Consider the following 24,865-nt stretch of genomic DNA (forward strand, 5'->3'; position numbering starts at 1 on the left):
ATGGGAAAGATTTTTTTCTTTCTGATAAAAGGCTGAGAGCCACCCTTACCACCTTGTTTGGGATGTATGCAGATACAACATTTGAAGCTGTGGCAGCCATCTTGTGACCATGAGGCAATAGATACAGAACAGCAATCTTGAAGCTGAAGGAACACAGAAAAAACACTCACTGAATGAACCTGAGCACCTCCTATCACCAAAATTCTTACTAAGCTAAAAATACATGTCATTATGGCTTAAGTCAGTGTTAGGTTTTCTCTTAGTTGCAGCCAAAAGCACCTCAGGTACTACACAACACTTTTTCCTCCAGAATCTCGTACTGGTTCATTATATCCACTGGCTCCTGTTTTGTTTGCCTGGTCTTGATCGCATAAAACTTTTTTTCCCCTTTGTTATTGAGAATCCTAAATACTTACCTTAAGGTAACATACGCATTACTTTTATTTTACCTTGAGTGATTACTGATTGTCTTCCTTAGGGTTAGTTTCATTTTCTTCAAGTACTTTAGAATTTTGGTTTGCTGGTTCCTGTTATGAGTCTCCTTGCTCTTTACTTCCCCCATTCCCAATCTCCATTATCTTCTTTCCTTTTATAATTGCTTCCACCACCTGTCCACACTCAGGTATCTGGTCCTGTGGTGATAAGTGGGACTATTGAAGATCTACACAGATCTGTTTCACAAATGAGGAGGCTGTTTGGCTCAGGCCCTGGCTACAATTTAAGTTACAGTCCCAGGCGCTGGTTGTTGCTACATCTTAGTTTCAAAACTGAGGAATCTTCAAGTCAGACCCTGGCTTCATACTCTTTAGGAACTGAAATTTCTGGCTGCTTTTTCCTGCTTCCAGACCTGCAGCCCAGGTTCTGCCTTACCAGTTCAGTGCACTTATCACTTTGTATTTCTGGTTCACCAAAATGCCTATACTTTTGGACACAGCTGTGCTTTAAATTTTTCTCCACTTTCTATTATTTTTCTATTCAAAGCTCCTCAAATACCCATATCTAGGTACGCCATAGACTAACAATTTAAAGCAAACAGTGTATGTCAATGAACAAAAGGGAAAAAAAATTGTTTTTTTTTTTGGCCAACATAAAGCTCTATGCCATGTATCATTGGTAATAAATCATAAGGGAACAGCAGAGTTCTGATGAATGAAATAAGATGATGTAGCCTTCTGGATTAATAGCAGAGAATAGATTAGCAGCACTGTTCCTCCTTACGATGATTTTCCCCCATTTCTTCAACCTTCATGAGGTCAAAGGAAGAAGTGCTTCAGGGCTGTGTGCAAAATGGCATGCTGTCTACATAAAATAGACCCCATAAATCACCTTAAGATCCAGTCAGTTTAATATAAAATGTTTTTAATTGTTTTTGAAAACATTTAAAAAACAATTTTTGAGCACTTTCAATAAAAAAAGAGAACTGAAATGCTACTGCAATATTCAACTACTGTAGTTTCAGCAGGTACAACAGACAACAAAACACTGGGGAAACCTTGACTTTTTGCACTAAATGAAAACATGAAACAGGGCTTGTTTTTGTCATTTATGGTGTAGTAAAGCACATTATAGTACAAGACTATTATATGAACCTCTGATGCACTGCACAAAAAAACACTTTCCTTCTTTTCAGTTCAAAAGTCAGTGCTTATTGCAATTATATGCAAAATTATTTACTTCATGAAGTCTTATCATGATAAACAGTATGCAAAATGTTTAAAACATTAAAAAAATGAAAATAATCTGAGAAAAGAACATACTCAACAATAACTAAGCAGAATTAGTAAACATAAAAAAGCAAATAACTTGTGAATAACTATGCTTTTCTGGTTAACACTGAACCAGCTTCAATACAGCCAAGAAAAAAAAAAGTGGTTACAGGAATACCTAGTACTGTACAAGATAAGTCAATAACACTCATGCACATTTTGTGATCATGTATTAACATGGTGAAGCAAACTAAACTTAATTCTTCCTGCTGTAATATTCTCATGTAAGAGAATAAGAAATAGAAATATCTCATTGAGATTAATGCACATTGCTACATAAGACAATTTTGTCACTTTGATGACATTTTTTTGTCTTTTCATAATGAAACACATTTAAAAAGTTTAATCTGTGGACTGTATTGGTTGCATTTATCCTAAGAGATGTGCCTACCACAGGTTCAACAAATTTAGTGCAATATATGAACTCCAGAAAGTTTGCTGGACGAATTCAACCAAATTTAAAGTGTTTGCTGCAATACTGTACAGGGGGTTAAAAATCCTCCAGTCTTTATATTTTTATCAAAAAAGATTTCCATTATTTTTATATTAGTAGGAAGCTAATAATGTAAACAAGGGATTAGAATGGCCTCAAAATCTCCTTTTCAGAGTATCTCATATAGAAAGGCTCCCATCATTTGTTAAAAGAAATCACACAATTTCCTTTGGGTATTGCATACTTTGGTGTGCAGTAGTGCTGTGTCTCAATGTACAGTGAAGAAATAACTAGCATCAAGAAAAAATATCTAACAGATCATTAAATCAAGATAACAGCAAACACACACAAATGCCAATAACTAGGACATATCAATATATAAACCTCTGAGCCAACCCTAGCACCATTTATTTATCAAAATGTTAATACCCTATCTTGCAAATTTATTGAACAATGAAACCTTATTAAATTAAACCCTTCATCACATTTGTTAAATATTCATTGATTGTAGTCTTCTGATTGGCTTACTAATTAAGGTAAAGGAAAGCTTAGCTAGGTTCAAGGTAGCACAGCAATGGTTTAATGTGAGCTTTAAAAACTTAATGGCAATTTTTAAGTCTATTTGAAACTGATCCTGAAACTCACTTAAATGGAGCTGTCAACTAGTGAGAAGATTTGTGTCAGCATGAAATTCATAAATAATTATTCACAAAACAAAACGGGAGCCATAGCGAGAAACATTTTAAAACAAATCCTGAGTGCTTCTTTTGCAATTGTGGTTATCACAATAAATAAATTAAGCATGTTATAAAATGCTCCTCTTCTTCAAGTACTACTGATATCCCCTTTATCAGAGATATAAAGATTTGTGACTTCAGACCTCAGGTGGTGATGTTTTCTGTTCAGTTTTTTATCTCCCTCCTGCTTATTTGTTTTTCAAAGGGATCCCATGATCAAATTGCATTTCTATATTCAGGAGGAGTGAAGGAGTCAGTCACTAAATTGAGGACTTAAGAATATTATAATTTAAAACCTTCAAAATAAATCTTAAACAGAATTTTAATATGTGCATGCAGACATATTGTGATGAAACCAAGAAAATGCTTTTAGTTTCTTTCTAAATTCCCCTATCTCAACTACCAAATAATAAAACATAAAATATTCTTCTAACATGCTTGTATTTATTCTATTAAATTACGATGTTTGGAATTCTTGTTTTGTTTGTATGTGTGTGCATGTGCGTGCATGTCTCTGTGTTAGCTCCATATTAAAATAGACATTTTAAAAGAAGACTAATGCAAGGTCACAAATATAAGTGGCTACTAGTTTTTCCTTTCAAAAATTTCAGCGCAGCTTTTTCTTTCCTTACACTGATATTTAATTTTCCATTATTTTCTCCTATTTAAGCCCTTCATTGAAGGTGCAAATGGTACTGAAGTCCCAGAAAGTCCTACAGAGATTTTTTTTTTCATTCTACAGTAGCTCTATGCTTCAAGCCTAAATACTTATAATAACCTGAATATTATCCCTGTTTCAAGGAAGACCTTCTTGTCTACAGTTCACCTTAGCTATGATTTCATATCTAAAAGATAATGCCAACAACAAAAAATATCCTATACCTAAAATCAATGGTTTTCTCTAAAATCTGTGCAGATCAACCAATGAATTAAAATGAACTTAACACAAAATAAAGATCTAGACTGCTCTTGTAAAAGCTGGTTATTCTTTTGTTTACTAGCAAACAATGTGATTAAATGGGGAACATTATAAAATTTAAAACCTAATATTTGTTTCTCTACAGCCTATTCTCTTCAGAAACTTGTTAAGAACCGAGGCGAGTCTAACCATTTCCTACTGAAGAAGAAACCACTTCTGCAGCAAACTCTTTTAAAATGTCACAATTAATAGTAAGTGTTTCTGCTGCGGGAGGCACTTCCATTAAGACAAATACAATACATATGTCTTTAGATACAGTGTGCTACATATTATAAAACATAATTTAACCCAACATTTCAACAGTAGGATGGTCCTTGCTTTCTATCCATTCAAAACCTGATGAAGTCATAGAACTCATGGATTCACTGCAAATTTGTTGAAATAATGGGTCATTTTTTAATTCTTCCAGTGTAGCTTCATCATCTTGTCCCTGCTGACGACCTGGATCAAACAGTAGATTTGGGTCTAAAGTGTTCAAATCATTGATGCTGCCTGAGAGGTCAGAAGACAACCTGATGTCGCTAGAGAAATCAGACGCAGGATTAGTGAGATCAGATGCTACCTGACCTACCAGCTGCTGGTTGGTTTGCAAGCTGTCTCCACTCAATAGGTCTTTAACAGTGCTACTGAAATCTAATTGTTGCTCTCCAATTTCTGATTGTGCTTGATTATCTCCAGGAGAAAAACTGATCTGATCGGTGCTATTACTTTTGGTGAGGTAAGATGGTGTTTGGAATTCATAAATAGAAGTGCTGGAATCGATCATATTCTGCGGATTGGCACTAGGAAAGACAGCGGAAGTTTCCAAAATCTGAGTGAGATTCATCCGGGCTGTATAATTGGAGGGCAGGTTGTTCATGCCCAAACCTCTCACTGCATCATCATTGTCAGAATCAAGTTTACTCAACAAAACATTGGTTATTTTTTTACTGTTTGTTTGCTTCTGAAGAGCATTCGGGAAGGCTGTTTGCATCATGACTGTCAATGGAACTGACTGACTTCTTTGAGCTATGTTGTTGGCACATGCATCTGTGTGAACATTTGTGAAAACATGAACTTCAGGGGTTACTGGACTTCCAAAGGGGGTCACATTAGATCGGGGGATATTAGATACTGGGTAGAGGGTGCTTCCACTAAGATTACGTTGGCGATGAACAGCAGGGCTCACACTCCGGCACCTGAAGTTGCTGCTGGCAGAAGAATTAGTTCCTTTATTATCAAGAGGGGCAGGGACCGCAAAGCCCTCCTGTTTGTTGGTGTTATTTACAGTGGCACCTTGATGCTGCACAGGAGAGACAGGAGTCAAACGACCAAAATGAGTGTCATGATGTCTAGATTGAGACTGATAAGACTGTCCAGGCACAGCAAAAGCATGAGGTTTCCTGAAACGGTCTTCCACTAGTTCCTGATAGCTTGGGAGAATGCCATGGCCAGACACTGATGAATTACCAACCCCACTATACCCATTATTCATCCACTCAAGCTTGGTTTTGTCAGGGTGTGTGGCCATGGGTCTTTGCATCGGTTTCACAGGACTACTTGAGACAATGCTGGCATCATGATACGCCATACTAGAGCTTATTGGAGTAAATGCAAACGGATTCCTGCATTCAACGGGGCTGGGAGGGACACTACTGCTGCAGTTAGAATGTGGAGTACCAATGGGTGTATGTCGGCTACTTCCTAAAGCACTATCCACAGGTGTGGTCTGGGCTAACCTGGAGCAAGGGCTCTCCCGTGACAGACTCTGGGACCCAGCAATCATTTCAGATGTTGGGGTTGGGGTTGGGGTGGGCGTGGGGGTGGGAGTGGGCGTGGGGGTGGGCGTGTGGATTGGAGTGCCATTGCTATGGATTGGATGATAGAAGTGCGTGCTGGAGGTGTGAGATGACATTGGAGCTCCGGGAGTCACAGACTGATTCTGAAGGGTCATTCCCAAACAGTTCCCATAAGAATGAGAATTGTTCATGGACATTTGCTGCTCCATAAGCACCAGCTCTTCTACAATACTGTCTTGTGTAAGCTCATCATCGAAAGGAAAGTAGCTTTCATTTGTTTGGGAAACAGAAGGCTCAAACTCCTTCAGTTCAGACTGCAGAGGTAACTGATCTGAAGACTGTGCTTGTATTTGATTCAAAGAAGATTCTTGTATCTGGCTATGTAGTTGCTGGGAATACGTATCCTGTGGCATTCCTTCTAATTCCCAGACAGACTTCTCTAAGTCATTGATATCAGAGTGCTCAGGAATTGTCATAACACTGATATCTTGCTGTTGTTCACAGCTGGCAGATATAAACTCAGAATCCTTAGTGACCTGTTGCCATTCATTTGGATTAAAGCTGCCATCTGCTTTTGAATCGTTGTCCAAGAGAAAGACACTGCCTTCAAGCTTTACTTTTATACCTGGAGATGATGATGGTGTGGTTTGATGTTCTGAAGCTGAATCACTGGTAACAAGAGCAGAACTCAAGGGTTGACTTGCCACTACATGTGAGTTAACATTTGTTGATACCTTGCTAAGAATCTGAGCACCTGCTGCTGAACTTTCTGTTTTCCCTGAATGTGGAACCTTTTGGTCCTTCTTAACACTGCCTGGCTTCTGACCTTCTGGGATAACTGCAGAAAGCTGTTCCACAATTGGTTTCTTTACAGGAGGCACCTGGGACTCTTGCAATGCAGAAGACAGCCGCTTTCTTGGACTTTTAGTGCATAATTTAGGGTCTTTATTTACTGAGTCACCATTAGATGGTGAGCTGGTGCTGGTGAAAGTTAAGTTCTGAGTAGCAACTGAGAGAGTGATAGTGCTTTGATTATTGCCTGTTGAAGTGCCTGGCAGAATTTCATTACAACGATTTTTACATTTGGTCCTCTGGTCACAGACCTTAGTTGCTTTTATTTCAGTGACACCTTCATTTGCAGGTTTTTGCACTACTCCATCTGTATTACTTTTCTGCCCCGAGAGGGCACTAGGAGTTGTTTTGGGCGCGTCAGTCCCATCAGAGTTCTCTTGGCACTGCACAGGATGCTCATCTGATGACGTCTCAGGTTCCATTTTGACTTCCACAGCAGATGGTCCCCCGGCGCTGCTGGTCCTGGATCCAGGAGACTGAAGTGAAACAACAGAACCATTCTTGATCTGTGGAATGGTCCTTGATTCTTCCGTTGTTCCTGTAGCACTGTTTACTGAGGCAGAATGTTTCAGAGGGGCACTATTGTTGCTGGGTGTGAGGGATATTGCTGTCATTTTCACCACATTTAGAGAACTCATGTGTGAAGTGGGTACAACAGCGGTTTTGATGGGACTACTAGTAAAAAGGACAGTAGTTGGAGAGCGGATGGTGAGTGCACTGGTGTTGGCTGGTTTGGGTAAGATCTGAGGGTAGCGGTGCCGGGCAGAACGATCCCCACCAGGACTGGCTGGGACGTTCTGAGGAGTCTTTGGTGCCTGTTTCACAGACTGCATGTGCTGAGTGACCACCTGTACATTGAGGGGAAGAACTTTGCCGTCAGAAGAACTCATTGGACTTGGTGAAGTTACCAATTGCCTGGTCCGTTGGACCTGTTAAAAGGTAGAAAACAAAAATATCAGATTTAACAAGTCTAGAATATAAATAACAATTCATATATTCACTAGTATTAAGGCATTTAATACAAGTAACGCTAAAAAGAAAAAAGACATTTCCCATATGAGACAAGAGTTCTTTTAGACCAGATTCTATACGACCAGACACACAAATACTATAATCAGTGCAACACAGTGCAATATAGTTACCAAATGCAATGATACATAAGAAGAGTATTAAGACTTCAATGAAAAACTTCACATTTGTGATGAATACTTGCTAAAATAATGATTTTTAAGGAGGTTATAGGGAGCAGAGATAAAATCTTGAAGAAACATGCAAACTATGAAGGTATCTAACTGGAGTCTGGGCCAAGATGAATCACTCACAGGGGAGACTGTCATAAATGGATCTTCCTTGGACATCACTAACTAACGACTGTGGATAAAGCCTCAGATAACACTACTGCCCCCCTAGTCTGCTCTACAATGAACAGCGCAAGCGTGTCGTTCCCAGGTGTCCCATGCTTTGATGACATGATGACGGCGACGATCATGATAAGAAGAAAAACCACAAGATACGATACCTCCCTAATAACATCATCAATAACAACATAAAATACCACCTTGCTTTAGCACGACGCTCTCTCATTTTAAAAGCCCCTTCATCATAACCTCAGCTGTGAGATAAGCAAGGAGCAGACCACAGCCTCTATTTGTTGACAAGGAAAGAGACTCAGAGTAGCTAAGAGATTTGCCCAAGGTCCTGTGTCCAGCAAGCCACAGAGCCAGGTCTATGTTACTGTATTACCAACACATATTACAATTTTGCTCCATCTGAATGTTAGAAAAAAATTTAAACCAAAAAGTTTGCAATTGTGTCACCTTTGCTTAGCTAGAGATGAAACAGCTCTGAAAATGACTCATCTCCTACACAAAGCTCTGACGGGTTATGTGCAAACTTATATGTCTTGTAACTTCAATTCTGTTCCTTTCATAGTTCACTCTAATCAACAGCGTACATTCTGAATAAAAGACAACCAACTGAAGTGAAATCTGTGTGTGGTCAAAAAAATCAGTTTATAACTGAACCTACACCTATACTTGCCTCCTTCTTCTGTGCCACTTTTAACTAAACAACTGACTTCCCACCATCCCAGTAAGGACAAACACTAGTTAATGATATTACCGGAATGGGACTAGGGACAGCTGCCACAACGATACCAATAGGTTGAGGAGAGAGGATTGCAGGATTTCCATTAGAAAGATTAGCCACTCCATTGGTTGCAGTGCCTTCTGACTTTTTTGCTGAGGATTCTCCTGGCAAAGGGGATTGTAGTTTCTGTTCTTGCTGCTTCTTCTGGATCTTCCGTTGCAATTGCTGTTTAGCATCAATAGGAGATGGCAGAGTCTTCACTTGGGGCTGAAAGGAATTACTTTCAGCTGTAGGTATAAAAGCAGAAGGCTGGGTAATTCCTTTAATTCCTGAAAATAAACATAAGGGAAAGCTAAAATACTCCTCTTTATAGAAGGCAGCTGCAACTCAGTTTCTTTGACTATGTAGCCACCTACTGGACAAAGCAACCAAACCCAGCAAATTTTAACTCACAATTTCTTTACAAAGCATAAACATTACACTTCCAGTTTATAAACATTTGTCAATATGGTTTTAACTGACACCTTAAAATATTGTTCAACTCAGGCGACAGTTGTAGTTAAATCAGTAATAATAGACGAAGATTTTGAAAATAGTAGCTATGTCGCTAATATGCAGAAGCTAAGATAAATGCCAAGAAAGCATCTTTTACATTTTATCAGTAGATGTCAGAAAAATCTCCCTTCCCCCTTGTCTAATTAAGAAATTCATGCATTTTCATGATTTTAATATTTAGCCCACAAGGGGCACTCAATAAATATTTGCTGAAACCATCCATATCTTAGAAAAAAAACTATATGGGAAAAACAAGTCTTTAATTCTATAACAACTTCACGAAAATAAGTACTACAATTTTAACTGCTACAATTATTCCAGTATGAAATTAAGCAGAGTTTCTTAATAAGACTGAGGTTAAGATATTCTAAAAAAGGGTCACTGAGAAAACTTTTTAAGGTAGTAGTAAGAACAACACTGAGAAAAAGGAATGATAAAATCAGCAAGGGATAAATTTTAATTTAAGAAAAATTGATTATGTAATACAATTAATTTTTCAAAAGCTCATTTCACATTTAGGGAGTGGCATTAAGATCATGAGAAAGTGAGCAGGGATCCGTAAAAACAGTGGCGAGAGACAAGGGGAGGACACCCTTACCCTGCTGGCACACCCTGACCTTCCCTCCCCCAGCCATTTCTGCTTCTCATCTGTTAACAGCAACAGCTTGGGAGTGGGAGATGGGAGGGAAAGTGACTGTAAACTCTAACCCACACACTCACTCCTCCACAATCCCGCATTTCCTGACCCCAGTTTTATCACCTAAGTACTATTTTTCCCCCTCAAATCCAACTTGAATTGCATTGCTCCTGTCTGGCCGCAGCCTCGGCTCTGGCAGCTCAGCACCTGCGCCCCTGAGAGCCTCTGCCAACTGCTCAAAGCTCGCCGTCTTAAGCCTCCTGCCAGGGTTTCTGGACAGGAACGGGTTCCAAGCAGCTGACTTACAAAAGGACATCTGTAATACAACCTGTTCTTAATATGGAGACTATATTTATAAAAACCAAACTCACCTTCAAAGGGTGAAGATTAATCACTACCAAAGGTACTTTTAAAAGTGGCAATGGCTGAGAACAAAATTTTAAGAGATTCCAAAATACTGAGTAATGACACAATTGTTAAAAGAAGAGTCAGCCTCCCAATCTACTTTCAAAAAGTGAAAATGCCTATTTATGTATGTGATTTTTAGTATTTTTGTTTAAAAAATATACCTTTTTTCACACTTAATGCCTTAAAAATCCATTCATTCGACATTTCTTTCAGTCAGACTATGTGAATAATGTGGGAAATAAGAAGGCAGAGATGTTTCTTTACCCCATGATACCTCCTAAGTCCTCAACTTGTTAAAATACTCTTCTGGGTGTCAACAGGGGTAGGAGAAAGAGAACACAGAAAGTTGAAGGGCCCATATCTTTTAGAAACTCATTTTGCCAGAAGCTAGGAAGAGAGTCTGGTATAAAAGAGTAACCTGGGTTTTGGAACAAATCAGGATTCAAATTCTGGCCCCGCTACTTATCTGACTATGGACAAATTACTTAACCTCCCTGAGTCTGCTTCCCAATCTATAAAATGGGAATAAATATCACCTATCTTACAGGACTGCTGGGGGAATAAATGAGAGCTATCTAGCCAGATAAGGCTGCCCAAGCACTCTCCTGCCCCTGTGTAACTATAAGCACACAGATTTAAGGCATCCAGTTTACACTGAGACAGGAAAAATTATGATGAGGCTCTTGTAAAAGGCTATTCTGCTGATATTTATGGTCCTCAATTGACAATAAAATGAGAGAAGAGAACAATCTCTCTCCCACACATACTGCAAATGCTTAAAGCTTCTGATAAATTTAAACAGAAAAAGGAGTCCTTATTAAAATAATTAAATTAAGAAAAAAAGTGAAGTTATTTAAGATTATAATTATAGGGACTTCCCTGGTGGCGCAGTGGTTAAGAATCCGCCTGCCAACGCAGGGGACATGGGTTCGATCTCTGGTTGGGGAAGATCCCACATGCCACAGAGCAACTAAGCCCATGAGCCACAACTACTGAGCCCATCCACCACAACTACTGAAGCCCATGTGCCTAGAGCCCTGCTCTGCAACAAGAGAAGCCACCACAATGAAAAGCCCGTGCACCACAATGAAGTCACCCCCCCAACCCCTGCTCACTGCAAGTAGAGAAAGCCAGTGCACAGCAACGAAGACCCAACGGCAGACAACAAACAAATAAATTAATTCTTAAAAAAAGAGTATAATTATACTTCTGGTTGTGAAATATATACTGTTTCAGGTTAATAAATTTTTTATAGAAGTTATAATTTCCTAGAGTGATAAAATTTATTTGGTCTTATTTAGGTTTATAAAGTATGACCAAAATAAGACATTTAAAAAAATCCATTAAAACAGATATTTTACACAGCTATTAATTTAGGAGGGAGTCATTCTTCCAACAATACTGTCAGTCCTAAAACTGTTAATTCTAAAGTTCCTATATGAATAAAAATACTCATTTGAATGCATATTAAAAAAATCACTCGCTATTTCAAGTAATGCTTCCTATGGTTTATTTTTTGTGAGACTAAGCTACCTTTCACATTGTCCAAAGATCATTTCATTTATAAGCATTATTTTTTGGGATAGGAATCTTAGCAAGTAATTTAAAAACATAATCTTACTTTTTACTCGTAATACTTAATTTTTTAATTTAGAAACATATATACTTAAAAGTACACATACACATACTCTTTAAACTTCAAAACAGCAATGGAAAAACTGATGAAATACCAACCGGGAAACTGTAAAAATTTCATATTTAAGCAGAGGAACATACAAAGTTTTAAGTTAATCATGAAAGAACTATTATTATTAATTTGTTAGCTCAACAAGCCCATCTGAATTTAGTATTAAGTGAAGTAAGAGTGAACGCATACAAATACTAAAAAGACAAAGAAGTTTTCTGGCTAAACTCTTCTTTTTACTACCAGCTCTAAAAATAGTAACACCCTGTCAGTTTTAGCTTGTTAATAATTTTGTACCTGGCGGTGCTGCTGCCATTACAGTTAGAGCTGCCATCGACTTGGTGCCTATATAGTGACTTTTTACAAGGAAGCGGGCTAATTCCAAGACCGTGTCAAATGGCTGGCTTAACACTTTCTGGGCCCACTCACACACAAGACGGCAAGCAGAAGAGATAACTTCCTCGTCAATATTTTGAAGCTGCCCAGAAGGTTCAGCTCCTTCCAACTACACAAAGGAAAAAGGAAAAAACTTTTAAAAGAAATTTCAGAGAAATTAAATTGAAGCACACTTAAGATACATGTTCTTAATCAGAAGATATAATCTAAATCTGTTGGGTCAAAGTAGTACTAAGTGACTGGTGTTGGCAGGCGTAAAAGTAGAGCCTTGCAAATATGAGGCCTATGCCTGTACCACTGGTGCACAGCCACCAGCAGCATTGTGAATATAACATTCAAACATATATTGTTAAACATATATGAAGACTAACAGATCTTCTGAGTTTTCTTTAAAAACCTTTTCTAACATTAAGAAAACAAACTATGCCATGAGCCATATTTTCTCTTCTGAAAACATTCATTCTATACATGTTACTCTATAACTTAAATTTCCTCTTGCCAATATATACCATGGATATATCTACAAATCAGTAACTTTAGATCCATCTTTTTTCTCCTTAATTTCACGAGTCAGGGTGATACAAGTCATACATGCCAAAAGTTTCCAGCCACTGTTTTTTTTTTTTTTTGGCTCATTTATTTAGTAAAATGTATTACTTCCTGGTACCTGGTTTTACCCAAATGAGACTATGCAGTATGCATTTCAACGTTGATAATAAGGTACAATTCTACTTATTAAAAAGAAAATGCAGAAATTCTTACCCCATCTCCAGTTTTGTGAAAATCAAGATTGGGCAGTGTTGGCATATGAACAAAAGCTTTTTTTCTTAGTCCACTGTAGCAATACGTAATAAATGGTTAAGGTCTAAAGTACTCGAAATAAAATGAACTGTTTACATAGCACTTGAAAAGTAACCATATAGGAAATGAGAATAAAATAGCCTGAGATACCATCTATTTTCTGAGTTCTTCAGTAAGAGAAACCTTAATATTAGAAATTCAGGGCGCCTTTACTCTTTTGAAACTGAAACAGTCGTTGTAGAATGTTACTGTCTTAAATGAAACAAAATGATTCTCATCTGTTATAAATTTTATGAATAAATGTTCCTAATAAGTTGTGCCAGCCACCAGTAAGAAACAGGTCAGAAGGAAAGGCATATCCAGATGGAAACCTGGCACAGAGAAGGGAAACTTTAGCCCAGGGCATTGGGACAAAAACAACTCTTAAGAGTGTCACAAGGGCTTTAACCTTTTCACGTCTCTTTTTTCCACTGAAACATACAGGATTATCACCTGTAACATGCCAAAGACACACCAAGACATTTTTGTTTGTACTCAGGAAATAAGACTAGGTTGCGCAACAAGTGGTTAAAGAACACCTGGAGCCATTTTAGAAAAGCTGCCTCTCCCCTTCCTCTTCTCATCTCCTCCACAGCATAATTTTTATGCTTTGAAAAAGGCCAAAAGCTAAGCAGAGAGAAAAAAGTATTTCTAATATGATGCAGAGACCCTCCATGCTACAATCTTCTTCCAAGGGTAGGAAGAAGTTTAATAAACTCTTAATTTCCTTACTTCCGTTTGTTCCTAAGTATTTCTCTATGACTAGAGGGACCTTTTATATGCCCTGGCTTTAATTTTATTACAGCCTTTAAATAATTGGATGAAAATACAAAGAGAACACCATCCTTCAGTACAAGTTCCACAAAAAATTTTTTTGAATGTCATCTATATTGCCAAGGAGATGCCTATGTTTCTAAATTAGAGGAAGGAACGATGATAAGCCACCATCTTTCTCCATTTTTACTGATATAATTTACAACTGCTGTACTGTGGCATGACTTAGTAATTCTTATTGTTAAGGAAAAGAAGATCAGACCATTAAGAACACATTATAGTGACAGAGTAAGATGAAACCCACCACAATCCTAATAACCACTATTTCTTATTTCTCTTGCAGTGTGATAAATAGCTGGGAAAATAACATTTACAATTATTCTAAGTACTTTTGAGTTGTTTATATTTGTTGATTTAAATTTATTTCTAAATATAGTTGCTAAATGAACTACAACAGCAGATGTTCTGTAATAAGTGAGAACTTGAAGAGATTACTAAAAACCATTCTGGTAAAGGATATTTAGATTTGCCTCTTGTGCCCAGACGACGTGCCTTCATGTTTGGAAAGACATTTTTCATGATCTTTCCAAAGTCAGCAGCACTTAATGGATGATAACCAAGATTGTCACAATAGCTCCTGCAAAAGAAGGAGGGATCAATTTAGAGAGCAAAAGAACTCAGAATCACATTAGCACAATGTTATTTCAGTCCAATTTGACCCCTATGACAAAGTGAAAAAACACATCTTCAAGTCATTCACCACAATCTTCACTGATACATGCTCATCCTTCTTTAACGACTAATTCAGGCTTACTTAGCTTGTTTCATCCTCAGGGTATACAGTATTACTGCTTTTAACAGCAGAAACTTGCAGTAAGACATTGGTGGTACAAAGTTTTCCAACTGTGCACTCTGAGATGAGGATATCCAGGCTCAACCAGCAGGCTTTACGTTTCCACATATATTTCAAGCTCACATACTGGAATAATTTTCAATGTAAACGTGTGTCAGACACTAGAGACAAAACTACTACATGGTTTAGAATAGAAACATGATATATTAGGACTAAAAGGGACCTTAGGGATCATCTATACAAAAATTCTCATTTTACCAGTAAGGGAAAAAATGAAGGCACAGTGTTCTCACCTCCAACCCCTACTACTGCCAGGAAAAAAGTATTTTGTAAGGCGATAACTTCAAGTGGGACCAGGGAAACAAGCCAAGTCTTACCGACTACTAGAATCAGGTGTTCTGTTTTTCTCTACAGCTGCCAGTTATAGGTAAAAGGCCAATCCTTCTCTACCAGTCCAGCAGCAGGAAAAGGCTATTCTGGCTACCAAGGCTTCCCTCATAGCTGTTGGCCTTTGGGAGAACCGTTACTGAAGAGGAAGTCAGAGGAATTCCAAAATAACTGAATCAAATCTCCCCAGCTCCCCGGCTCTTTCAGCATCAACCAGAGCAACTTCTTGATGAAGAAGTCATGTTGTAGAGAGCCAGGGGGAAAGGTTTAGGATGAAGAAGGAAAACTACTGGGATGGGGAGGATATAATAGTAACTGGAACTTGAGTTCTGGTAAATGGCTGAATATCCTGGCAACATTCTTAAAGTGACCTGAACTCTGGAAGTCAAATTGGTAGAGACTCAGGAGAAGGCTGGGACCCCTGGGAGCCTTAATAGCGAGAATGGGGTAGGTCTGAAGATTGGTGTTTTTCTTTTCCTTTATTTTTTTAAAGAGTTTTATTGAGATATAATTGACATACAATAAACCGTATATATTTAAAGTGTACAATTTGATACTTTTGTCTTATCAGTCACCTATTTTATATATACTAATGTATACATGTCAATGCCTCCCTATCCCAGCACCAAATACCACATGCTTCTGTTGGGGGTGGGGCTGAGGGGAAGGAGAGGAGTTGCCTGGCAAATGCATTCTCAACAATGCTGCAGAGTAGAGAGAAAGGAAAGGAGCTAAGATATATTGAGAATTCCCTCTATAAGGAATATCAGATACATCATATTTAAGTTGAGACTAAATGTGATACTCCAAGTGATTCAGGGGCCAAGGTTTAAAGCACAAAGTGAAGAAATGACTATTCTGGGGTGCTGACAATTTAAGTGAATTGCATCAAATCATAACCATTTCAGTAGTAAGCTAAATCAGTCATCTTTATGGTTTAAACCAGCAGAGAAAGAAAATGTGAATGAGCTCTTTTACATCTTAGGGACTTGATACTTTTTCCTCTATCTGGAATATTTTCTTACCCTTCAAGTCCCAGCCTGTTATGATTTTGAAAGGGTCTCTTCTGACTACCCTACCCAAAGCAGTGCTCTCCTGCCATAACCTTTCCCTATCTGTGCACTCTGTTTCTTTTCTTCTTCTGACTTATTATTATGTAATAGCCAGTTTATTTGTTGTTTGTCTTCTCCATTAGACTGTAAGTTCAATCAAGGCAGTGACTGTGTGTATCTGGTTCACCACCGTATTCTTAGAACTAGGAACAAGATGGAAGAGTCACATTAAGCCCATGTGTCACCTTAAACCTTAATATGACACAGAACTTCATAAAATGACTTTAAATATGACTTAATGAGTATGTCATATTTAAAATGACAAGACACCTTAAAGATACATAAAAAAAAGCGAAAAAGAAAACAGTGCCTACTGGCTCCTATGATAGCACTGGCAGATGGGCCTAAAAAAACTGAAACCAAATTAAGAGAATCAAAGCAGTGAGTCTAATGAGAGATATAATATCCATTCTGTTCTCCTTTTGTCATTTAGGTTTTGATATTTTTTTCATTATATTAGTATACCAAAGTTCTTTACTTTGGCAGAATGGGTAAGTGGAAGCTTGGCAAAACTAAGTATCAGGATGACCAATGCAAAATTTGCACATCAAACTGAACTGATCCTGAGTGTGACTTCAGAATGTGATCATCTAGTTTCATCTGATTTTTTATTCTTATTTATTCCACTAAAAGAGGGGAATTCACTGTCAGGGAGAATTAAATTTTAAAACAACGAACTTACCTTTAAAATACCCTTTAGTGAATTACAAATATGAAAAGTACTTTGGAGACACAGCAAACAACTCAAATGATAGGGCAATGTTAAGAATAAAACTGCTTATGGTTCAAAACTCTGTACTTTAGGGACTTCCCTGGTGGTCCAATGGGTAAGAATTCACTCTCCCTATGCAGGGGGCCTGGGTTCAATCACTGGTCAGAAAACTAGATCCCACATGCATGCCGCAAATAAGAGCCCACATGCTGCAACTAAGAAGCCTGCCATGCTGCAACTAAACATGTCATAACGAAGATCCCATGTGCTGCAACTGAGACCCAGCACAGCCAAAATAGATAAATAAATATTTAAAAAAACAAAACAACAAAAAATCCCATACCTCTAAACTTGACATCTTACACATCAAAGAGAAAATAAAGAGCACCTCAATTTTAAAGCAACAATAACAACTGGTCATCAATTTCTTTAATTCTGTGAAATTAATGAACTGGCAAAGAGTTCAGAAGGTTGTACCGTTCAGCTTGCTGTGTGTGGAAATGACTATTCTCCTGGATGGTGGGTTACCTCTGAACCCTTCCTGATAGGGAGGGCTCTATATTGTGACATGCCTTATCCAATTTTCAGTGGTTCTAACTTTCAAAGAAAAAGAATTTCATTATTACAGCTTCTTCCCCACTGAGAAGTTCCCGATATTCAATGACTCTGTTTAATATAATTAAGTATTTATAGGCTATCTATTCATAATTTTGAAACCAGAGCTATATAACATGCCATAGGTCATTCCAGGCCATGTGGAGACCTTGGTTAGTTTACATCTTGTTTTCCTGTCTCATAACTTTAACTGCAGGTTGATCAAGCAAGATATGGTGTCAATTAACACCTAACTCAGCATCAGATTATATTTATGCAAGACTCAAAAAAGGGGAAGATACAGAGAATGTTCTGTTTACAGGAAAACTAACACTCTAATGCCATCCTTAAAATGAGATTTGTCTTTTGGTCTTACTCTTTTTGTTAAAAGTATGCTTTACAGACTTTGAAGTCAAGCCTAACATTTAATATGGCCATTAACATGTCACTCAAAATCCTCGGTACCAAGTCAATCTTTAGTGTTTATTCACACCATTTTCAAATAAACTATGTAAGTTAAAGGCAAACTGTTTAAAGGTACAAAAATATAAATGAAAATCATAAAAGGTACAAAAATATAGTCAAAGAATACCTAACAATACCTGGACATTTTTGGACTGCTTTGTATATGTTACATCATTTAATCCCCCCAACAACCTTGAGGTAGGTTTTTTTTTTCCCTGTAAAGTTGTTTTTATACTCCTTTTGAGAGAGTAAATTTCAAAACCCATTATAAAGAAGCCCTTATTTTCTTATAGATGTTAAAAAAAATGGCCTCAACATTATTTACATGAAAACATTCACACATACTTTAGTATACATAAGGTATATGTGTTACCTATACTGCCTAAATGCCAGTTAATGAGGATGGTGACAGTAGCTCCTAGAATGTAATTAAGCTGTCACATTGCAATGACACATTACTACCTATGAAAAGATTGATGCAAAAGGTAATCCTTACATTATTATGTAGAAAATATAGATAATAGCATTACATGTGTATAAAATATTATAAAGTCCAAATGCTTTTATTTATAAGAACATGCTTTCAATCTGTGTACCAAAAATTCTAATTTGGCTATGGACTCCTACAATTCAAGGCATATACTTCTGACAATGTATGATCTCAAGGGTTTTTTTTGTTTTTTTTTTAACCTTTTGACGCAGTTCACTCATCTCTCCCACCCTCCACTACCTCCCTTGGCAACCAACAATATATTATCTATATCTTTTAGCTAATTTTTTAAAAAGAATTTTTAGTTTCAACAGGTAAGAGAGATCACATTGTATTTGTCTTTCTCTGACCTATTTCACTTAGCATAATGCCCTCGAGGTCCACCCATGCTGTTGCAAATGGTAAGACTTCATTCTTTTTCACAGCTGAATAATATTCTGCTGTATATATGCACAACTTCTTTATTCATTCATTCATAGATGGACATTTTGGCTGTTTCCATATCTTGGCTACTGTAAACAGTGCTGCAGTGAACATGAAGGTGCATATCTTTTCGAGTTAGTGTTTTCATTTTTCAGATACATACCCAGAAGTGGAACTGCTGGATCATATGGTTCTATTTTTAATTTTCGAGGAGCCTCCATACTGTTTTTCATAGTGGCTGCACCAATTTACATCCCCACCAACAGTGCATGAGGGTTCAATTTTTCTCCACATCCTCTCCAACACTTGTTATTTGTTGGCTTTTTGATAGCAACCATTCTGACAGGTGTGAGGTGATACTTCACTGTGGTTTTGATTTGCATTTCCCTGATGATTAGTGATGTTGAGCATCTTTTCATGTACCCGTTGTCCATCTTTATGTCTTGTTTGGAAAATGTCTATTCAGATCTTCTACCCTATTTTAAAATCGAATTACTTTTTTTTTTCGTTATTTAGTTGTATGAGTTTTTCATACACTTTGAATATTAACCCCTTAACAGATATATGACTTGCAAATATTTTCTCCTATTCAGTAGGCTGCCTTTTTATTTGGTTGATGGTTTTTGTTGCTGTGCAGAAGTTGTTTGGTCTGATGTAGTTCCACTTGTTTACGTTTCCTTCTTAAAAATTTTATTTTTGGGGTCAGATTAAAAAAAGCATTGCCAAGACCTACATCAAGGAGCTTGCTACCTATGTTTTCTTCCAGGGGTTTTATGATTCCAGGTCTCATGTTCAAATCTTTAATCCATTTTGAGTTAATTTTTGTGTATGGTGTAAAATAGTATTCCAGTTTCATTCTTGTGCGTGTGGCTCTCCAGTTTTCCCAACACCATTTATTGAAGAGACTGTCCTTAACCCACTGTATAATTTTGGCTCCTCCATTATAAATTAACTGACCATATATGTGTGGGTTTATTACTGGACTCTCTATTCTGCTCCATTCAACTATATGTTTGCTTTTATGTCAATACCATACTGTTTCAATTACCAAAGCTACAAAATAGTTTGAAATCAGGGAGTGTGATACCTGCAGGTTTGTTCTTCTTTCTCAAGATTGCTTTGGTTGTGTGAGGTCTTTTGCGGTTGCATACAAATTTTAGAATTCCTCCTTCTATTTCTGTGAAAAATGCTAGTAGAATTTTGATAGGGATTGTATTGAATATGTAGACTGCTTTGGGTAGTATGGATATTTTAACACTATTAACTCTTCCAATCCATGAGTACAAAATATCTCTCCATTTATTTCTGACTTCTTCAGTTACTTTCCTTTATGTCTTGTAGTTATCAGTATACAGGTCTTAAACATCTTTGGTTAAATGTAATCCTAGACATTTTATTCTTTTGATGCAACTGGGAGTGGGATTTTTAAATCTGCTGCACTGGGTCTTCCGTTGCTGCACGTGGCCCTTCTCTAGGTACAGCGAGCAGGGGTTACTCTTCATTGTGGTACGGGGCCTTCTCATTGCGGTGGCTTCTCTTGTTGTGGAGCACAGGCCCTAGGGCACTTGGGCTCAGCAGTCGTGGCTCACGGGTTCTAGAGCACAGGCTCTGCAGTTGTGGCACACGGGCTTAGTTGTTCCATGGCATGTGGAACCTTCCCGGACCAGGGATCTAACCCATGTCCCCTACATTGGCAGGCGGATTCTTAGCCACTGCGCCACGAGGGAAGTCCAGGATTGTTTTCTTAATTTTGCTTTCTGATAGTTTATTATTAGTGTGTAGAAATGCAAAAGATTTTTGTGTATTAATTTTGTATGCTGCAACATTACTCAGTTTGTTTATTTGTTCTAATAGTTTTTTTTGTTGGAGTCTTTAGGGTTTTCTATATATAACATCATGCCATCTGCAAATAAGGACAGTTTTACTCCCTCCTTTCCAATATGGATGACTTTTATTTCTTTTTCTTGCCTAAGTGCTCTGGCTAAGACTCCCAATACTATGCTGAATAAAAGTGGCAAAACTGGGCACCCCTTGTCTTGTTCCTAATCTTAGAAGAAAAGCTTTCAGGTTTTGAGTATAATGTTGACTGTGGGCTTGTTGTACAATATATAGCTTCTGTTATGTTGAGGTACATTCCTTTCATAGCTATTTTGTTGAGGTCTTATCATAAATGAATACTGGTTTTTGTCAAATGCTTTTCCTGTAGGTATTGAGATGACCATATGATTTTTATCCTTCATTTTGTTAATGTGTCATATCACACTGACTGATTTGTGAATGTTAAGCCAGTCTTGCACCTCTAGAATAAATCCCACTTGATCATGGTATATGATCCTTTTAATTTATCATTATATTCAGTTTGCTAATATTTTTTGAGAATTTTTACCTCTATACTCATCAGGAATACTGGCCTGTAATTTTCTTTTCTTATGGCATGCTTGTCTAGTTTTGGGGTCAGGGTAATGCTGGCCTTACAAAATGAGTCTGGAAGAGTTTCCACCTCTTCTATTTTTTGGAAGAGTTTGAGAAGAATAGGTAGTAATTCTTTGAATGTTTGGTGCAATTCACCAGTGAACCTGCCTGGTCCTGGACTTGTGTTTGTTGGAAGGTTTTTGATTACTGATTCAATCTCCTTACTAGTAAGCAGTTGATTCAAATTTTCTATTTCTTCATGATTCATTCTTGGTAGGCTGTATAGTTGTAGGAATTTATCCTAGGTTGTTCAATGTGTTGGCATATAATTGTTCAAAGTAGTCTCTTATGATCCTTTGTGTTTCTTGTGGTATCAGTTGTACTATCTCCTCTTCATTTCTGATATCATTTGAGTCCTCTCTTTTTTTTCCTGGTGAGTCTAGGTTATGGTTTTTCAATTTTGACTTTTCAGAGAACCACCTCTTGAATTTTCTATTGTGTCTTTCATTTATTTCTGCTCTAATCTTTGATATTTCTTTCCTTCTACTAATTTTGGGCTTTGTTCTTCATCTAGTTCTTGGGGTAAAAAGTAAGGTTGTTTGAGACTCTTCTTGTTTCTTAATGTAGGCATTTATCGCCATGAACTTTCCTCTTAGAAATGGTTTCACTATATTCCATAAACTTTGTTATACTCACATTTTCATTAGTCTCAAAGTATTCTTTTACTCCTCTTTTGATTTCTTCTTTGACTCACTGGTTGTTCAAGTAGCATGTCATTTAATTTCCACATATTTGTGAATTTTACAGTTTTCTTCATGTAACTGATTTCTAGATTCATACCACAGTGGTTGGAAAAGATGCTGGATACCATGTCAAATTCTTTTAAATTTATTGACTTGTTTTGTGGCTTAACATACGATCTATTGTGGAGAATGTTCCATGTGCACTTGAAAAGAATGTATTTTGTTGTTTTTGGATGGAATGCTTTTTATGTATCTGTTAAGTATACTGGCCTACTGTGTTTTTTAAGGCTGATATTTCTTTATTGATTTTCTGTCTGGATGATCTATCCAATGATGTAAATGGGGCATTAAAGTCCGCTACTATTGTTGTATTGGTGTCTTGTTTCTCACTTTAAATTTGTTAATATTTGCTTTACATATTTAGGTACTCCTAAGTTGGATAAAAAATATTTATAAATGTTTTATCTTCTTGTTAGGTTGGTCCAATATAATGTAATGTCTTGTTTCTTATTATAGCCTTTGTTTGAAAATCAAATTTGTCTGATAGAAGTATAGCTATCCCAGCTTATTTTGGTTTCTGTTTTCATGGAATATCTTTTTCCATTGCTTCACTTTCAAGTCTCTGTGTGTCCTTATATCTAAATCAACTCTCTTGTAGGCAGCATATAGATACGTCTTGTTTTTTTTAATCTATTCAGCCACTCTATGCCCTTTGACTGAAGTTAGTAAATTGACATTTAAAGTAATTATTGATAGGTATGTAGTTAACTGCCACCTTATTTGTTTTCTGGATGTTTTTGTAGTTCCTTCTGTTCCTTTATTCTTCTCCTACTCTCTTTCTTTGTAGTTTGATGAATTTCTTTAGTGATATGCCTATGTTGCTTTCTCTCTATCTTCTGTATATTTACTACAGATTTTTGCTTTATGGTTATCATAAGGCTTACATATAAAAATTTATAAGTCTATTTTAGGTTAACACCTTAAATCTGATCACATTCTAAGGTTCAATATTTTCACTCTGCCCCCCCCAATGTTTTATGTCACACTTTACATCTTTTAATCTTCTGTATCCATTAATTATTATAATCAGTTTTACTATTTTTGTTTTTTTATCTTCATACTAGCTTTACAAATAATCCACTACATTTACTATATATTTACCTTCCCAGTGACACATTCTTTCATATGTCTTCTTGTTACTAGTTAGTAGCTTATAGAAGTCCCTTTAACATTTCATGTAAGGCTGGTTCACGGGTGACAAGCTCCTTTAGCTTTTGCTTGTTTGAAAATCTTTCTCTCTCCAATTCTGAACAATAACTTTGCTGAGTGGAGTATTCTTGATCAGATGGATTTTTTTTTTTTTTTTCCTTTTAGCATTTAAAATATATTGTGCCAGTCCCATCTGGCTTGTAAAGTTTCTGCTGACCAATCTGCAGATAATCTTTTGGGGGTCTGCTTATACATAACTTGTTTTTTTGTTTCTTCGGGTTTTTTTTTTTTGCTGCTTTTAAGATTCTCTCCTTGACTTCAACTTTTGACATTTTAATCATAATGTGTCTTATTTCCATTTTATTAAGGATTTTGTTGAGGTTTTACTTTGTTCTTTCATTTGGAACATATTCCTTTGTTTATTCATTTTGCTTGACTCTGTGTTGGTTTCTATGCAGCAGATGAAACCACCATCCCTCCCAGTCTTGAAGGAGTGTAGGAGATGAAATTTGTTCAACCCTGTCCTAGGTCTTGGTTGTCCCTTAAACTTTTGTGCTTGTCCAAGCAGCTATTAAATTTTTAATAGCTCCCAGTATTTAAGTATGTAGCAAGACCTATCAGGGCCTCAATCAGGCTGACTGGAAGTCAGATCCTCAGGCAACAGCTTTTAAAAGTATGCAAATATATATAGTCCAGTGTGACCACAAGCATAAGTCCTGCTGGCCACCACAGCCAAGCAATCTACAGTTGTCCCTTCGGCAGCTGCAAAAATCAGGGCTCCTGACAATTATATAAGCCCTTTTCTTGAGATACTGATGAGCTAGAGCAAGGCAGAGGGAAAGAGGCAAGACTACATCTGTTCCTTGACAGTAGCTCCATAGGCCACTACACATATGCCAAACCTGAAGCCTGGCCCTTAGGCCAAAGCTCAAGGAAAGCAAAGAGGCCTGATTCACAGAAAAACTGGGGGCTGTGCCCTAGTCTGCTGTCTGTGCAGTGCCTTGGGGGTGGTACCTGGCCAAGAACTGTCTTTTCAACTGCCACATTCCTTTGGAATGATCCAGGAATGCAAGCCCCCATGGCTACCAGAGCCAGCTAATTTAGGGGCATCCTCTGGGCAGCAGCTACAAAAACCAGGCTGCCAGATGCGTGGAAAGCTCCTCATGGGGGCACACTGGCATTCAGAAGTGTAGCAGAGGGAGAGCACAAAGACAGCACCAGCCCTCTGAGGTCTCTGAAAAGGATTACAATCAGTCCTTAGATGCACACTTACTTAGAAGCCTGTCCCTTAGGCTGCAGCTGTGACAGCTGGGTAACAGGTCTCCTTCACAGAAAAACTGAGCGCTTGCGTCTGTGACTGTTGTTGTGCCTGGAGGTGATAGCTGTTTAAGAAATCTCTTTCTGTTGGTTACAGTCCTGTGGGACCCTTGACTGTAAGCCCCACTGGCACAAGTCCCAAGCTACACAGAGGTACCCTCTGGCAGCAGCCACACAAATCAGGGTGCCAGACCAGGGTATAATCTGCTTTCTGGGTGACT

At 37.5% G+C, this 24,865-nt stretch overlaps 1 protein-coding gene across 3 annotated transcripts in view; it reads right to left on the reverse strand.

The window, feature by feature from the left end:
• Positions 1–1,361: 1,361 nt before the first annotated feature.
• Positions 1,362–24,865, reverse strand: part of RFX7 (regulatory factor X7) — a 142,236-nt gene continuing 118,732 nt past the window's right edge. For all 3 annotated transcript variants that reach the window (XM_057722417.1, XM_057722416.1, XM_057722418.1), the window contains 5 exons: positions 14,448–14,564; positions 13,076–13,160; positions 12,215–12,422; positions 8,667–8,962; positions 1,362–7,474 (listed from right to left, as the gene is read on the reverse strand). In XM_057722417.1, coding sequence (XP_057578400.1) covers positions 4,199–7,474; positions 8,667–8,962; positions 12,215–12,422; positions 13,076–13,160; positions 14,448–14,564 — 3,982 coding nt within the window. In that variant the 3' untranslated portion in view covers positions 1,362–4,198. The remainder of the gene's footprint in view (positions 7,475–8,666; positions 8,963–12,214; positions 12,423–13,075; positions 13,161–14,447; positions 14,565–24,865) is intronic.

This window comes from Hippopotamus amphibius, chromosome 2 (assembly GCF_030028045.1).
Source record: "Hippopotamus amphibius kiboko isolate mHipAmp2 chromosome 2, mHipAmp2.hap2, whole genome shotgun sequence".
NCBI lineage: Eukaryota > Metazoa > Chordata > Mammalia > Artiodactyla > Hippopotamidae > Hippopotamus > Hippopotamus amphibius.